The sequence below is a fragment of the Macaca thibetana genome, chromosome 20 (assembly GCF_024542745.1).
Source record: "Macaca thibetana thibetana isolate TM-01 chromosome 20, ASM2454274v1, whole genome shotgun sequence".
Classification (NCBI taxonomy): domain Eukaryota; kingdom Metazoa; phylum Chordata; class Mammalia; order Primates; family Cercopithecidae; genus Macaca; species Macaca thibetana.
Window position 1 is genome coordinate 57,812,089 of NC_065597.1, and position 17,518 is coordinate 57,829,606.

The 17,518-nt window shown below is 44.3% G+C and overlaps 2 protein-coding genes across 3 annotated transcripts in view; both read right to left on the reverse strand.

Moving 5' to 3' along the window:
- Positions 1–17,518, reverse strand: part of IQCK (IQ motif containing K) — a 959,718-nt gene that overhangs the window by 766,569 nt on the left and 175,631 nt on the right. The window lies entirely within an intron of this gene.
- COQ7 (coenzyme Q7, hydroxylase) overlaps positions 3,793–17,518 on the reverse strand; it is a 375,365-nt gene continuing 361,639 nt past the window's right edge. Inside the window, exons 2-7 of one of the 2 annotated variants that reach the window (XR_007722284.1) lie at positions 17,288–17,466; positions 15,749–15,863; positions 13,930–14,069; positions 12,133–12,201; positions 10,586–11,427; positions 3,793–8,101 (exon numbers count right to left, since the gene is read on the reverse strand). Coding sequence is in view for 1 of the 2 variants with exons in the window: in XM_050775029.1 (XP_050630986.1) it covers positions 11,350–11,427; positions 12,133–12,201; positions 13,930–14,069; positions 15,749–15,863; positions 17,288–17,466 (581 nt within the window). In the remaining variant the exon portion in view is untranslated. Of the gene's footprint in view, positions 8,102–9,098; positions 11,428–12,132; positions 12,202–13,929; positions 14,070–15,748; positions 15,864–17,287; positions 17,467–17,518 lie in introns of those variants that run through there. The other variant, XM_050775029.1, reaches the window with a different exon arrangement.

The following is a 17,518-nucleotide window of genomic DNA, read 5'->3' on the forward strand; positions in this document are numbered from 1 at the left end:
ACCGAGATAGGACACCCGAGACGCGTGGACAGCACAGACTGGAGCAGCCAGCCGAGCCCTCCGCCTCTGGCCATGCACACACGTGACATCAGTTCCCGTTCAACAGCGGAGATCGCGGGGCGGGATGATTGTGGTCAGGTTATCTTATGTATCATACATAACGCGCAGCACTCCCCCGGCTCTCCTGCCGGGCGTTGTCCAGCCGACCTTGCAGCAGAGCCTTGCAAGGCTCGCAGCGTGGGGCGCGGGCGCCCTCTGCCGGACCCAGGCGAGCGCCGCGGGCCCGAGACCTTCCTTGCCCTTGGCGCGCCAGGGAGCCGATCTCTCTACGCGATGCAGGATGAAAGGACCTGTAGTGTTCGGGCTCAGCCCCGCGGGGCTGCCGTTTCAGACGCAGGAGTGAGAGGATGCACGTCCTGGGGGCGAGAGGCGCCTTTTAAAGCTCTGAACACATGAGGTGGGAAAGCGCTCTGTGCCCCGGGATGCCCCGCAGACAGACATGAGCGGTATTGAGGCTGAAGCTCCACTTTGAAAGGTGCCTTTGGTTTCCCTGAGTTGGGAAACCTCGTGTTTTCTTGGCCTCAAGTCACCTGGCTCAAGGGATCTTAAGGAGGACCTTAATGAGGGTCTAGTGTTTTTATCAAATTATCAGAGGTATGGGATGTCCCAAAGGGTTAAAACCTTGAGCTCGTACTTCCTTCCCAGGGGTCCCTCCTTCTGAAAGATGGTCCTCCTAAGCGGTAGGGGCCCCGAAAATCCTGTGTTAGAAGTAACCCAGGCCGGGCGTGGTGGCTCACGCCCGTAATCCCAACTACTTGGGAGGCTCGCTTGAGCTTGGAAGTTTGAGGCTGCAGTAAGCAATGATCACCCCACTGCCCACCAGCCTGGACGATAGAAGGAGACCCTGTCTCAGGAGAAAAAAAAAAGAAGAAGAAAAAAGGCAACCCAGATGTCTACCAAGAGGCAAAAAGAGAAGATAAGGGGAGGAACAGTGGCTTAGTGGTTAAGTTTACAGCCTCTGGAACCAGGCCAAGGAGATTCAAGCACAGGCCTGGGCTGGTGTAGGAGCTGGGTCAGGTCAGCAGTGGTTGCCCTGGAAGAGTATGGCAGCCAATTAAAAAACGAGATGGGGCTCTATGAATTGACTTGGGAAGATGGCCAGTGTAGGTCACCGAGTGAAATGCCCAAATCGCAGATCAAATGCATAATATTCCATCTGGGGAACAATACAAACCCAAACGTGTATGTGGATAAAAGATTTCTAAAAACCATCCAGAAAGATATACATTGAATTATTAATAGTGGTTGCTTCTAGGGAACGTTTGGAAGAAGAGCCTTTTTTTCTTTTTCTCTTTTTTCTACTTATATGCAGTTTATATTTGATTTTGAGGCAAGTATTACTTTTGGAGGTGGAAAAAAAGAAAAAAAATGCACTCTGTTAGTGGTAGGTTGCTACTAGCTTATCTCAAAGGAAGGAAGTTGGTAACAGAGTTTGCTATCAATCAACAGTCTGCAGGGAGATTTACTTGTCACTGAAAATACCCTTTAGCACTGCTGGAATAATTTCCTATGTGTGTACATGCATTATTTATTACGAAAGAAAAGTTTTAATGTTTTAAAAACAGGGCAATTTAACCTTGTCTTTAGTCCAACAAAAATGTATTGCATGTCAGGCACTCCACTAAGCCTTGAAGACATGGAAACCACCAAATTGGTGTCTGCCTTCCAGGAGCTTATGGTCTGGCTGAGTGCGCCTCACACTTTAGTGTGCTTCCACATCACCTGGAGCTGTTGTATTGGTTATCTGTTGCTGCGTAACAAATGACCCCAACACTCAGCAGCTGGAAACAACAAACATTTATCATCTCAAATAGTTGCTGAGGGTCTATCTAATCACTCCTGAGTGATTCAGGAGTGACTTAGCTGGTTGATTCTGCCTTGGGGTCGCTCATGAGGTTGGAGTCAACATGTTGGGGGCTGCAGTCATCTGAGGGCTGAATTTGATTCACTTGCAAGGCCAAAGGATTCACTTGCGAGATGGTGTACTCCCATGGCTATTGGCAGGAGACCTCAGTTCTTGGCCATGTGAGCATCTCCACAGATTAAGTGCTTTGTGTGTCCTCATGACATGACAGCTAGGTTCCCCCACAGTGAGTAATCCTAGGGGGAAAGGTGAAAGCTGCAGTGTCTTTTTTTAAAAACAACAACAAAAAAAAAAAAACCAAAAACAAAAAAACAGATTCTGGCTCTGTCATCCAGGCTAGAGTACAGTGATATGATCATAGCTTAGTGCGGCCTCTAACTCCTGGGCTCAAATGACCCTCCCACCTCAGCCTCCCAAGTAGCTAAGACTGCAGATACATGCCACCATGCGCAGCTAATATTTTATTTTATTTTATTTTATTTTATTTTATTTTATTTTATTTTTGTAGAGATAGGGTTTTGCTATATCGCCCACAGTGGTCTTGAACTCCTGGCCTCAAGCAAACCTCTTGCCTTGGCCTCTTGAAGTGCTGGGATTACACGTGTAAGCCACACACGCCAAACCTTTACAGTGTCTTTTATGATCTAACTTTGGACGTCACACTTCATTTCCACCATGTTCTGCTAGAAACAAGTCACTGAGTACAGCCCACAAACAAGGCAAGGGGAAGCAAGCTCCACTGAACATAGGTGTATCAAGGAATTTGTGGACATACTTTAAAACCACATCTTTCTCAAATGCAAATTCTGTTTGAGTAGGTCTGGAGAGATTCCCAAATTCTGCATTTCTAACATGCTCCCATGTGATACCACTGCTGTTGGTCCATAGACCACACTTTGAATAATGAGGGAATCAAAGACTTGCAAAGACTTACAGTTCAGATCGCCTCTTTGGAACTGCAGTACTTGCGAGAATAATATCCTTTCTCATCCTGCCATCATCTTTGGATAGTGTCCAATTTTCAAATCACATTTTCCCTGAAAGGTCAGATCAGGAAAGTAAGAGAAAGACAAGATTACCTTGTTAATACACAAGGACAAGCTGTAATGGAATTAAAAACAATCAAAGGGAGATTCAAAAAACCTCTCTGGTCTTGTTCTGGAAGCTCTCAGAAGCATAAAACATCGGCCATCAATTCTGAAGGGGAAGCTAAACAAACAGCCTGGGTTTTTAATAAGAATTGTACAAAGTGCTTTATGGGACTAAGACTCCCAGCTGCAGTACTTATAAAATTAGCTTTGACATGGGAGGGCAAGAAATAGCACGGCGAATCTCAGAACGTGAAAACTTCTTCATGCTCTGCTGGCTTGAAGGGTAGTAAATATAAAAAATCAGTTTCTCATTTAACAGCCAGGATTAAAATTTGCATAAAACTAGCCTAAAACAAACAAACAAAAAAAACTAAACTAAATCACCTGTATTTTTCCTATCGCTTTGGTCCGTGCTAGTTTGGATGTGATTTGTCCCAACCAAAACTCATGTTGAAATTTGATCCGCAATGTGGCAGTGTTGGGAGGTGTCTGGATGATGGAGGTGGATCCCTCATGAATAGATGAATGCCCTCCTGCTGGACGAGTGAGTTCTCACTTTCTGGGGAATGGGTTAATTCCCAAGAAAGTGTGTTGTTAAAAACTGTCTGGCCTCCTCAGTTTGACTCTTTTGCATCCTGTCTAACCATGCAATCTCTTTGACATGCCCACTACCCTTCTACTTTCCACCATGGGTGGAAGCAGTGTGAGGCCTTCATCAGATACAGCTGCCCAATCCTGGACTTTCCAGCCACCAGAATTGTGAGATAAATAAATCTCTTTATAAATTACCAGTCTTGGGTATTTTGTTATAGCAACACAAAACAGATAAGACAATTTACATGCCATACAACTCACAATTTTAACATGTATGATCCAGTAAATTTAAGTATAGATTGTGCAACTATCACCACTGATTCTAGAACATTTTTACCACATGAAAAAACTCTGTATCCATTAGGAGTTACTCCCTATTTCTCCCCATCCCCGCCCCTCCAGCCCTAGATGACCACTAATCTACCTTCTGTTTCTATGGACTTGCCTGTTCTGGACATTTCATGTAAGTGGAATAATACAATATATGACCTTTTGTGTCTGGCTTCTTTCACTTAGCATGATTTGCATGATTTTTAAAAATTGTGGTAAAATACACATAATATAAAATTTGCCATTTTAACTTTTTTTTTTTTTTTTTTTTTTTTTTGAGACAGAGTCTCACTCTGTTGCCCAGGCTGGAATCCAGTGGCGTGATCTCAGCTCACTGCAAGCTCTGCCATCTGGGTTCAAGAGATTCCCCTGCGTCAGCCTCCCATGCCCGGCTAATTTTTGTAGTTTTAGTAGAGACAGGGTTTCCCCATCTTGGCCAGGCTGGTCTTGAACTCCTGATCTCATGATTTGCCCGCCTCAGCCTCCCAAAGTGCCAGGATTACAGGTGTGAACCACCGTACCTGGCCAAACCTTTTTTTGTTGTGTTTCTCAAAGTTGCCCAGGCTTGAGTGTTCTGGTGCTCTCATAGCTCATTGCAACCTCAAACTCCTGGACTCAAGCGATCCTTCCACCTTGGTCTCCCAAAGAGCTGAGAACACATATGGCATGAGCCATTGTGCCTGGCCCCATGTTAACCATTTTGAGAAGACATTCCATTGACATTAAGTACATTAATATTGTTGTTCAATAATCAACATCGTCCATTTCCAGAACTATTTTCATCTTCCCATACTGAAACTCTGGACCCAAGCATAATGTTTTTAAGGTTCATCCGTGTTGTATCACGTATCACTACTTCATTCCTTTTTACAGCTGAGTAAGGTTAAGTGCGTTGTTTGGGTATATTGTCATTTTGTTCAGTTGATGGACATGAGTTGTTTCCACTTTTAGTTATTATGAACATTCACGTACAATGATTGAACATGGTTTTTTTTTCTTTTCTTTTTTCTTTTTGAGACGCAGTTTCGCTCTTGTTGCCCAGGCTGGAGTGCAATGGCACGATCTCGGCTCACCACGACCTCCGCCTCCCAGGTTCAAGGGATTCTCCTGCCTCAGCCTCCTGAGTAGCTGGGATTACAGGCACGTGCCACCACGCCTGGCTAATTTTGTATTTTTGGTAGAGATTAGTTTCTCCGTGTTGGTCAGGCTGGTCTGGAACTCCCAGCCTCAGGTGATCCGCCTGCCTTGGCCTCCTAAAGTGCTGGGATTACAGGCGTGAGCCACTATACCCGGCGTTTTTTTTTATAGAGACAGGGTCTTGCTCTCTCACCCAGGATAGAGTACAGTGGCGCAATCATGGCTCACTGCAGCCTTGACCACCTGGGCTCAAGCAATCCTCCAATCTCAGCCTCCCAAGTAGTTGGGACTGCAGGCACCCACACCACGCCCAGCTAAGAAGAGGTTTTGCTATGTTGACCAGGCTGGTCTCAAACTCTTGGACTCAAGTGATCCACCCACCTCGGCCTCCCAAAGTGCTGGGATTGCAGGTGTGAGCCACTACACATGGCCATGTTTTCATTTCTGTTGGGTTAATACTCAAGAGAGGAATTGCTGTATCCTATCTGTTTAACTGGGGAACTACCAGATTGTTTCCTGAAATGTCTACACCATTTTTACATTCCTATCAGCAAGATATTGATGCAGGATTTTTGTTGGCCACTTTGCCAACCAGGGAACTCCATGAATGGTGATGCCCTCCACCTGGGCCTCACTTGGCCTCAGACCTGCTGCAGGAGGCACCCCGCCCACTTGGTCCGCTGGCTGCACCTGATTTGCACACCAGCACAGCCTGTGGCTGGACCAGGTGTGCCACAGCCCACCTGTGTTACAGCTCGTACATGCATTTGATGGTTCCCAAGTTCTTATCCTGAATCCAAGAAGGATGAGGTTATGCTGACAATCAAAAAGCAAGGATGATGAAGAAGAATTTTACTGAGTGATGGAACAGCTCTCGGCAGAGAGGGGACACAAGGGTGGTCCCCCACGTGATGTTGGTTCATCGCTCCCCCAGTCTGGCTGGGTCCAGGGCTTTTATGGGCTCAGAATGGGGAAGCGCATACTGACTGGTTTCTGAGTACGCAAAAAAGGGTAAAACAAAGGCACCAGAGTTGGGCACAACAGTGTAAAAAAACAATTAAGGAAGGGTAGATATATGTAAAATAGGTGAAGCGTGGGGATCAGAGGAAAGCATGCCAGACAGGAAGACTGGTTCTCAATCCAGTCTGTGGATTTACCTGGGACTTGTAGTTTTGCTTTCAGGCTTTAAACTGTCTTTGGTTTGAGAGTCGGGTTTCACCAGGAATCCACCCCTATCTGCCTAGGCATGTGACTGCCTCCTGCTATTCTCCCCTCTCAAGAGGTACATCTAATTGCCGTTAGGATAAAGACCATGATCACTCTTAACTGCTTCCTGCTGACAGGGGGCGCTGTTCTTGGAAAACGGCAGTCAGAGCTCGCTCAGAGGGCTATCTAAGGGTCCCTGGTAAAAGGGGCAATCGTCTGAGATTCCGGTTGGTGTTTGATGACCTCTAGGTGAGAAGAGACAAACCAGGTTATTAGAAGACATGAGAAAAAAAAAAAAACATGGGGGTAAGGACAGCACAAAAATCCTGAGGCTGCCAACACACCCAGGTAACTTGTGGCTAGAGTTATGTCTGCTAAAATCTGGGTGCAAGGAGCTTGGCTTTGGTTAGCTTCCCTGGCCTTATTTTCCCAAAGAAACCTCCAGGTTATGGGCACCTCATTTACCCCTATCGCCTGGCAGGATTTGCAGGATAGTTGCCCAGAACTAGAATATTGATCCAGATTTCTATATTACCCATCCCTTGTTTCTTCTGAGTTGCAGCCAGAGATCACTAGTTGGTTCACAGGAATAAACAGGGTTAGTCTAAAATACAGACAAAAACTTAAAAACAACTAATAAGACCAGAATTTAATGACAAGTGCGGTAAGTTTTGAAATAATTTTTCTCTCTCCAGCCCTCATTTTTGTTAAAAACAAATAATAATAGGATTGTTTGCAAAATAAACTTTAGTCTTATACTTGGCCTGATTATTTGCATAAAGTACAGCAAGAATAATTATTTTTCATATATGCTTTTAAAATTGGCTCTAATGGAATTCTGTTCCATAAGGAATATCAGAAAAGACTTTTTAAAGTCAAGCCCAGCAATGGGTTTGTACCCTCAAATACCTATGAGTTGGGTAAATTCCTCTCTTCTTGAGGTCCCAAGATAACTTGGGGCTCCTGGACCTGTTAGAAAGTGACATTCTTTACTCATCATGAGGAAAGAGAGAGACCCTCTCATATTGTTTTATATTGTTTTATACTCAGTACGTTTTAAGAAAAAAAACAAGGAAGTAAAACCAATGCCCAGTGCCAGGCCCGAAACCAGGCCTGGGCCTGCCTGGGTTAAACCCAGTAGTTAAAAATCAACTCATAACTTAGAAACTGATGTTATTCATAGATTCCAGACATTGTATAGAAGCACATTGTGAAACTCCCTGCCCTGTTCTGTTTCTCTCTACCAGTGCATGAAACCCCCGTCACGTATCCCCTAGATTGCTCAATCAATCACAACCCTTTCATATGAAATCTTTAGTGTTGTGAGCCCTTAAAAGGGACAGAGATTGTGCACTCAGGGAGCTTGGATTTTAAGGTAGTAGCTTGCCAATGCTCCCAGCTGAATAAAGCCCTTCCTTCTACAACTCGGTGTCTGAGAGGTTTTGTCTACGGCTCGTCCTGCTGCAATCACAGGTTAGGAGCCCTGTACAAGGACTGTAGACAAGGTATGAGACCAGTTTCTCCAAGAAACTTTTTTTTGGCTCTGCAAGTCAAGCTTGATTCCTTAAAGGGAAGCACACCCTTCTATCAGAAACTGATAAAACAACCAGTTTCTCCAATTGTGTCCTGTTGCAAAAGAAAGTGGATTCTTGTTGCACTTACGCAAATGACTACATTGCCATAAGAATACTCACAAATAGTTTCCAAATTCTAGAGAAACCAGCAGAGGAACAAATACGCTCCAAATTTTGTTCACAGGAGTATACCTTACTCAATTGTTAAATGCTGTAAATAGTTCAAAATAAAAGTTTTCTTGACTCTGAAAAACAAAAGATCAGCAATGTTTTAAGCAAAAAGTTAAACGGATTACCTGTTTTCTATTAGTTCAGCCCATTCAGTTAACTCTTGTTCTGCCTGATAAATTCATGAATATTTCAGCTCTTCATGAGTCCTGAATATTTTTCCTTTATTCTAATATCACAATCTAAAGATATTGGAAATCTGCATTTAAGAGCACCTAAGTTCTATAGCTGATTACAAACCACCTTTTGAAGAGGATCAAAACAAGACTATGATTGTCTGTGAACGACAAGATGTCTTTAGACAGTCTCAGTCAAAAACACGATTGACAAATTTCATTATTTCTGTGGTTTACAATAACATAATAATCCTAATTCAAATTTATATCATATACTTAGAGATTAGAATTTTAGAAATCTCATACAATTTTGGAACACATATTAATGTTATTCACTAAAATGTAACCTGAAGAAGATTAAACCTTATTTTTATTTTGGCAATCCCATGTAATTAAACATGTCAAATAATCCAGGGGCCCTCTGTTGGCATCCAAAAGTTAGGGGTCAAAAAAGACAACCTTGAAGCTAAAGTTTGATTTGGGGAAGCCTACTGAACATGTTAAAGGCTTAAAACACTTGATACTATAAAATAGAATTCCAGGTTATCATTAGCCAAAATGATGACTCAAAAACTTTTTTTTAAGGCACAAAACCTTTACTCATTAAAAGGGAAGACAACTTTCCAAACAATTTGTCTCTTGCCTTTCCCTTCTTTTTTTGGTAGTTTATTTGCAAGGCAAACAAAAATCTTTCATTATCCTTTACTATTACATAAAAATCTTGTTCAAGACAGTCAAATTTCATCCTTGCATCAGTCTACTATTAATGTCATCCCCAATTTTTAATAGTACCTTATAGATAAATCTATCCAATCTTAACTAGTTTGAACATGAGGTGAGATTCTTGTAAACCTTTTATAACCCTCTACAAATTCTTGTTAAAGAGCAGACCAGTGCCTTAAGAAAACCTTCTTGTGCTTTTATTTCAAGGTTCAATTTACAGAAAAACCAAATAATATCCCTTTGAATTTAATCAGTATGTTCACACAGAGCATTTATTTTATAAGATTAATTTTTACAAACCATCCACAACTTGTTCAAACCTTTAGGTTTATCTTATCTAATTTCAAACAAACACCCAGCCTTAATTTATTACAATTATGATTTGTAGACTTTCACCCAATTACATAAAATTAAATTCACTCTTGGTTGAGGAAGAGAGAGAGGTAGCAGAGGATTAATCCAAATGATCCTGGTGTCCACTACCCTTCAAAGCCAGACCCTGGTGGGGCAAGTCCTGCCAAGTCATCAGGTGCTGATTAAACACAGAGGACTGGGTGGGACACAAATTCCTAAAATGTGGTTCTTTCCCAGAAACATCTTATAATCTAGTTCAGTGCCTTGCAGCTCCAACTCACATCAGAATCACCTGGGAGCTTCTGAAACCATTCTGACCCTGAACTCCACCCTAAATAACTCAAAACTCTTGGACCACAAACTGAAAAAAAAAGTTTAATCTCCATGGGACATTCTAATGGGCAGCCAGAGAGGAGATCCACTGATCTAGATTTTTCATACATCACTTAAAAATTTGCAAATTATAAAATATTTCATTAAAGTATGAAAATTTGAATCAGTTTGGGGTTTTTTTTTGGGGGGGGGGTGGTAAAAGACCTTAAGGAAAAGATCGTAATTCAATTTCACAAATAATCCACAACTTAGTATAGTCTTCGATGGAAGCAACACGCCCGTCTTAGTCTGTTCAGGCTGCTATAACAAAATAACACAGTCAGTCGGGTGTGGTGGCTCACGCCTGTAATCCCAGCACTTTGGGAGGCCTAGGCAGGCAGATCACAAGGTCAGGAGATCGAGACCATCCTGGCTAACATGGTGAAACCCCGTCTCTAATAAAAATACAAAAAAATTAGCCAGGCACGATGGCGGGCACCTATAGTCCCAGCTACTCGGGAGGCTGAGGCAGGAGAATGGCGTGAACCCAGGAGGCAGAGCTTGCAGTGAGCCAAGATCGCACCACTGCACTCCAGCCTGGGTGACAGAGTGAGTGAGACTCAAAAATACCACAGTCTGGGTGGCTTATAAACATCAAACATTTATTGCTCAGTCCTAGAGGCTGGGAAGTCCATGATCAAAGTCCTAGTTGGTGTGTGCTTGTGAAGGGTCTGCTTCCTCAGAGCCCACACCCCTTGAAGTCTCACACTGTGGAGAGGATGAGGTGTCTCTCTAGGACCTTTCATAAGGCACTAATCCCATTCATGAGGGCTCCACCCTCATAACCTCACACTTCCCAAAGGCCCCACCTTCTATCAACTTGAGGGTGAAGATTTCATCATATGAATTCTGGGGAGACACAGACATCCAGACTGTAGCACTTTCCCACCCCTTATCACCCACAATTCAGAACGGAAACGATGGTCTTTCACTTACTTGATGGACTTCATAGTTCTGCTTGGCCAATCTCAAATACTCTCATGTTTCCAATTATCTTTTGTTATCAGTAAACCAAACTGTTTTTTCTCCTAAAGATTCCCGTTACATTATTAATGATTTCTCCTTGATGTTTTAGGAGAAAATGAGCCTGGTGAAGTGGCTCACACCTGTAATCCCAGCACTTTGGGAGGTAGAAATGGGAGGATCACTGAGTCCAGGAGTTAGAGACCAGCCTGGCAACATAGTGAGACTTCGCCTCTACAAAAAAATAGAAAGAATTAGCCAGGTGTGGTGGCGCACACCTGTAGTCCCAGCTACTTGGAAGGCTGAGGTGGGTGGATTGCTCGAGGCTGGGAGGTCGAGGCTGCAGTGAGCTGTGACCCAGCCTGGGCAAAAGAGTGAGACCCTGTCTCCAAAAAAAAAAAATGTATATATATATATATATACACACACACACACACACACGTATGTAAAAGAAAAACATGTATATAAAAGAAAATTAAGTATGAGACCAAACAAGGTTCAGCTTTGTTTGCTGTGACTTGAACAAGGCTGGTGACCTGTCGGTCTCATGGCAGAAAACACAACCCAGAGAAAAATCAACACTGCAGTTTTTTTTTTTTTAAAAAAGAAACCTTATAATTTAATTAACAAAATTCACATTGTACAAAAGTACAATGATAACTGTACACTTGTTTCTCTGCAAATGTCACTTGGTAAATTACTGTCATCTTTCATAGGCAGGCATAACTGGACACACTTTACAATCTTTCTGATAAATATATCGCCACTTTGCATCCAGCTTGGATAACGCTCTTCAGGACGGCATAGGCTGGAGCCTGTTAAAAACAATAAGCAAACAAAGAAACATGTTTTGTGCTCATTTTTGGTTGTAAGATTCAGCGCTGGCAGGGCAGGCTTTGGATTTCTCGGGATGAGAAATAGATCTAAGGAACAATTTATTTTAGTTTCGAAGAAAGCTATTCAAAATGTTGGAATGCCTCTGCTACTGCCAAAGCATTGGAGTCATCCAGATTCTCACAGGGAAAGAAATGAAGCTCCTGGGAGGCCAAGGCGGGCAAATCATCTGAGGTCAGGAGTTCAAGACCAGCCTGGCCAATACAGCGAAAACTCAGTCTCTACTAAAAACAAAAAATACAAAAATTAGCCAGGCATGGCGGTGTGTACCTATAATCCCAGCTACTCGGGAGGCTGAGGCAGGAGAATTGCTTGAACCCAGAAGGCAGAGGCTGCAATGAGCCAAGACTACACCACTGCACTCCAACATGGGCGACAGAGTGAGACTGTCTCAAAAAAAAAAAAAAAAAAAAAAAAAACGTTCCTGGGGAAAATGAGAAGGGATAAAGCAAGAAAGGAGATTCCCAATCTGGAGCAATAACGCATTTCCTTGCTTTTTGTCAAAGCAACATCATTGGTTTTCTCTCCCTTTGGCTGTCGCTTTAAAATTTATTCTTCTGGGAACAGAAACCTCAACCTCCCAAATAAGGAGTCCCAAAGCAGAACAGGTAACAGTAGGGCCCTACCAATTCGGCATCATGTTCAAGGCCTGTGTCATGGTGCTCAAGCTCTTCATCCCGAAATTTCTTTATCACCTGGTTAAATAAAAAGACACCAAAGCAAGTTAGCCTTCCAACTCTCCTACTGTTCCATTTCATTTTGGAGGCTAAAGCCTCTTATTATGGCCTAAGACAGGGAGACCAGCTTTTCCTCTAAAGGGCCAGGGAGTAAATACTTTGTCCCAACTACCCAACTCTGCCACTGTAACCAGAAAACCAGTGCGAGACAAGCAAATGGACATGCTTGTGTTCCAATAGAAGTTTATTTAAAGAAACAGGTGGCTGGCCACAGGCCATAGTTTGCCAACCTCAGATTTAGACTCTAAAAAACTAAACAGTTCCCTTATTTGCTGTGGAAAATTATCTCAGGATATCTATTCATTTATTTAATCTAAAGGGTTCCTGCTCACGCATCTGGTCAGAATCTACCAATGATAAAGAAGTGGGCCAGGTGCGGTGGCTCACGCCTGTAATCCCAGCACTTTCGGAGGCCAAGGCAGGAGGATCACCTGAGGAGGATCACCTGAGGCCAAGGCAGGAGGATCACCTGAGGAGTCCAACACCAGCTGGTCAACATGGTGATACCCCATCTCTACTAAAAATACAAAAATTAGCTGGGCATGGTGGTGTGTGCCTGTAATCCCAGCTACCTGGGACGCCGAGGCAGGAGAATTGCTGGAACCCGGGAGGCAGAGGCTGCAGTGCAGGTGGAGACCACTGCACTGAGAGAACGAGACTCTATCTCAAAAAAAAAAAAAAATGAACAGCACCAGGTGGTGTGGCTCACACCTGTAATCTCAGCACTTTGGGAGGCAGAGGCAGGAGGATCACTTGAGCCCAGGAGTTCAAAACCAATCTGGGCAACAGAGAGAGATACTGTCTCTATGAAAAATTCAAAAAATTAAAAATAAAAGAAGTGAACAGGACAGGGCTCAAGAGACAAGGGTTCTGGCCAGATGTGGTGGCTCATGCCTATAATTCCAGCACTTTGGGAGGCCGAGGAGAGAGGATCACCGGAGCCCAAGAGTTCAAGACCAGCATGGAAAACATGGTGAGACCCCATCTCTAAAAAAAAAAAAAAAGGCCGGGAGCGGTGTCTCACGCCTGTAATCCCAGCACTTTGGGAGCCGAGGTGGGCGGATCACCTGAGGTCCGGAGTTCGAGACCAGCCAGACCAACATGGAGAAACCCCATTTCTACTAAAAATACAAAATTAGCTGGGTGTGGTGGCGCATGCCTGTAATCCCATCTACTCCAGAGGCTGAGGCAGGAGAATGGTTTGAACCCAGGAGGCGGAGGTTGCTGTGAGCCAAATCACGCCACTGCACTCCAGCCTTGGCAATGAGAGCGAAACTCCATCTCAAAAGAAAAGAAAAAAACAATTAGCTGGGTGTGGTGGCATGTACCCATAGTCCCATAGCTACTCAGGAGGCTGAAGTGGGAGGATCACTTGAACCCAAGAGTTTGAAGATGTAGTGAGCTATGACTGTGCCACTGTACTCCAGCCAGGGCAATAGAGCAAAATCCCATCTCTAAATAAAAAGAAAAAAAGACTAAGGAGACAAGGGTTCTAGTCCCAGCTCTGTCTGTGCTGTATGGCCAGGGCAGATGGGTTCACCTCTCTGTTCCTCAGTTTGCTCATCTTTAAACTGAGGCTCTAAACCCCCACCATCCCCTAACAATCTCTAGTATGTTTTCCTCTTACCCAATTGCTATCTGCCCTTTTCTCCTTGAGCAGCCCTGTTTTAGAGCATGGACAAATACCTGAAGAAGTTCCTCGTATTTTTCAGGGTCCTCCTCCATCAGCTTCCTGATCTGGTTGTTGTAGTGATGTGCTATGCTCTCTTCCACCGCCACGGTGCAAGCCATTGCACCTTCCTTTCCGAGCAAGGCGGTCCCTGCCCCTGGGATTGTTAAACCCAGACCAGAAAAGAAAGAAGCAGATATGACTGGTAATGGAGATCATCTGTGGCCAGGGCTTCTCAACCTCTGCACCAGACACTGGGCTGGGTCATTCTTTGTGTGCCCCATGCATGGTAGGATATTTAACTGCACCCCTGACCTCTACCAACTAGATGCCAGCAGCGCCAACTAAGTTTTGACAACCAAAACTGTCCCAAGGGCTGGGCGCGGTGGATCACACCTGCAATCCCAGCCCTTTGGGAGGCCGAGATGGGCGGATGACCTGAGATCAGGAGTTCGAGACCAACCTGGCTAACATGGTGAAACCCTGTCTCTACTAAAAATACAAAAATTAGTCAGTGTGGTGGTGGGCACCTGTAATCCCAGCTACTTGGGAGGCTGAGGCAGGAAAATCGCTTGAAGCTGGGAGGCGAAGGTTGCAGTGAGCCAAGATCGCGCCACTGCACTCCAGCCTGGGTACAGGGCGAGACTCCATTTCAAAAAACAAAAAGTACCTAGATACTGCCACATGTCCTCGTCAGGGGGGCAAACTCACCCTGAGGGAGAACCACTGTTTTAAGAGAGACTGGATCCCAGTGTTAAACCTGGAATTACATAGTAAGAAAAGCCATTCTCTTTTCAATGCTGTTTTATCCTGACTGTGGCCAAGAGAAAGTCAGCATTTGGGGTGAATATATCTTTGATCTTTTATACCATTTATTCTTCTCCCTTTTCTAAAAGAGTGAACAGACCTCAGGTTGAGAATCTTTGTCAGGGAATAGTATTTGGCTGCAATTGAATTATACTAGCTTTTTTTTCTGTTGTTTATTTTTACTGTATTTTCTATTTATAATACTGACATTAGGCCAGGTGTGGTGCCTCACGCCTGTAATCCTAGCACTTTGGGGAGGCCACAGAGGGAGGATGGCTGGAGACCAGCAGTTTGAGACCAGCCTAGGTAACATAATGAGACCCTATCTCTACAAAAAAATAGACCTGTACGTGGTGGCATGTGCCAGTAGTCCAAGCTACTCAGGCTCAGAGGCTGAGGTGGGAGGATCACTTGAACCAAAGAGTTTGAGGTTTCCCTGAGCTACGACTATACCATTGCTCTCCAGCCTGGGCAACAGAATGAGACCCTGGCTCTATTTTTTGTGTTGTTTTGTTTTTTGTTTTTTTTTGAGACAGAGTCTCGCTCTGTCGCTCTGTCACTAAGACTGGAGTGCAGTAGGCCGATCTCGGATCACTGCAACCTCCACCTCCGAGGTTCAAGCAGTTCTCCCACCTCAGCCTCCCAAGTGGCTGGGATTATAGGCCTGCACCACCACACCCACCTAATTTTTTGTATTTTTAATAGAGATGGGGATTTCACAGGTTGGTCAGGATGGTCTCGAACTCCTGACCTCATGATCTGCCCGCCTCGGGCTCCCAAAGTGCTGGGATTATGGGTACAAGCCACCACGCCCAACCTTTTTTCTTTTTAAGTACTGACATTAAGATTCTATCTTAAATAAATTTAAGCCACACACCAAAAAAGGTAGTCAATTTAACTCTGGAAAAATATGAAGTAAACAGAATGAGGTCATAAGAGGACATAGCAAGAATTGTGAACATGATACCTGAAGGATGCAATCATCCTAGATCCCCAAGCTTGCATAAGCTCTTCTAGAGAGACACGTACCCAGTGCAAACCCCAGCACGTTCCAAAAGGGCATCAGAACTGTCGGCCGGACCCTGAACGTAACCATCAACTCACTGAACTTTTTCAAATGGTCCTTTTCTTGATCCCACATTTTCTGTAAGAAACATAAAAATAAAGACATGCAAGAATTCCATAGAGGCCTCCCACTCATCCAAGCAGCATACAAGAAGCAAAATAGAAACGGAGAAAATGATGGGAACTGCTGTCTCTGCCATTCCCCTCAAAACGTCAATGGAAAAAGTAAGACATCAGAGTAAAGGAATCTTTGACAAAGAGAAGATAGCGCCGAGAATACAAAAGAATCTATTATCTCAATTCCAGGTAAGATTGCCACGAGCTACAGTTCCAGCGGAAGTCTCTCAGGCCCACAATGTGCCTAGTAAATAACAAGGGTCCACACGCATAAGAAAAGACATGTTTAACTCATTTCAAAATCAGGAAGGCAGAACATTAGCTGTTGTGTAATTTCCTTCCAGACTACTAGAATAGTATCATCTTGTTGTTGTTGTGGTTTGCTTGTTTTGAGACAGGGTCTCACTCTCTCACCAAGACTGTAGTGTGGTAGCAAGCTCATGGCTCACTGCAGCCTCAACCTCCAGGCTCAAGTGATCCTCCAACCTCAGCCTCTCAAATTAGCTGGGATCCTCCAACCTCGGTCTCTCAAATTAGCTGGCTAATTTTGTTGTGTGTGTGTGTTGGGGGTGGGAGATTTGCTGCTTTTTTTTTTTTTTTTTGAGACAGAGTCTCACTCTGTTGCCCAGGCTGGAGTGCAGTGGTGCGATCTCAGCTCACTGTAACCTCTGCCTCCCAGGTTCAAGCAATTCTCCTGCCTCAGCCTCCCGAGCACTGGGACAACAGGCGTGCACCACCATGCCTGGCTAATTTGTTTTGTATTTTTAGTAGAGACAAGGTTTTGCCTTGTTGACCACGCTGATCTCAAACTCCTGACCTCAGGTGATCCACCCGCCACAGCTTCCCAAAGTGCTGGGATTACAGCTGTGAGCCACTGCACTCAGCTAATTTTTGTATTTTTTGTAGAGATGGGGTCTCGTCATGTTGCCCAGGCTGGTCTCAAACTCCTGGGCTCAAGCAGTCCATTGGCCTCGGCTTCCAAAGTGCTGGGATTACAGGCGGGAGCCACCACACCCGGCCCCGAATATTATTTACATCAGAGGAAGAAGGGAGAATGCTAGCTGCGGCTAACACTTAGATGGCACTTCCTAAGTGCCAGGAGCCATCAAAGAGCTTTATGCAAGCAATTCATTCAATCCACACAATCCCTGTGAAGGACACACTATGACTGCATACCTGTCTATGTACTATATGTCTCTGTGCTTTATCCATAAAAAGAACAATATGCTTTTTGCTCTCCATCTCTCCACCAAGAACCAACTTTCACTCTCCTGGAGACAATGGCATCTCCCTGGGGAACGCCTGACCTCCCGCGATTCATTACTTGAAGGTCTTTGGATCTGCCCATTCGGTAGACCAGGGTGAGGGAGATGAAGGGGCACCCACCTGAATGACTGGCCCGACGCTTGTCCGACCCAGGATGGCCATCTGCCCGGCATAGATGCGGTTTGCTCCATATTCGCCCGCATGATCCACCCGGATTATTCGATCCACAACTGCCCGATTGATATTGTCTAAGGTCATTCCTGAACTGCGAAATCTGGTAATGATCCTTCTTCCATAAGCTGAAATGCAAGTTTATTCTTCATTATGTTCAGGTAAAATCCAAATGTTCCT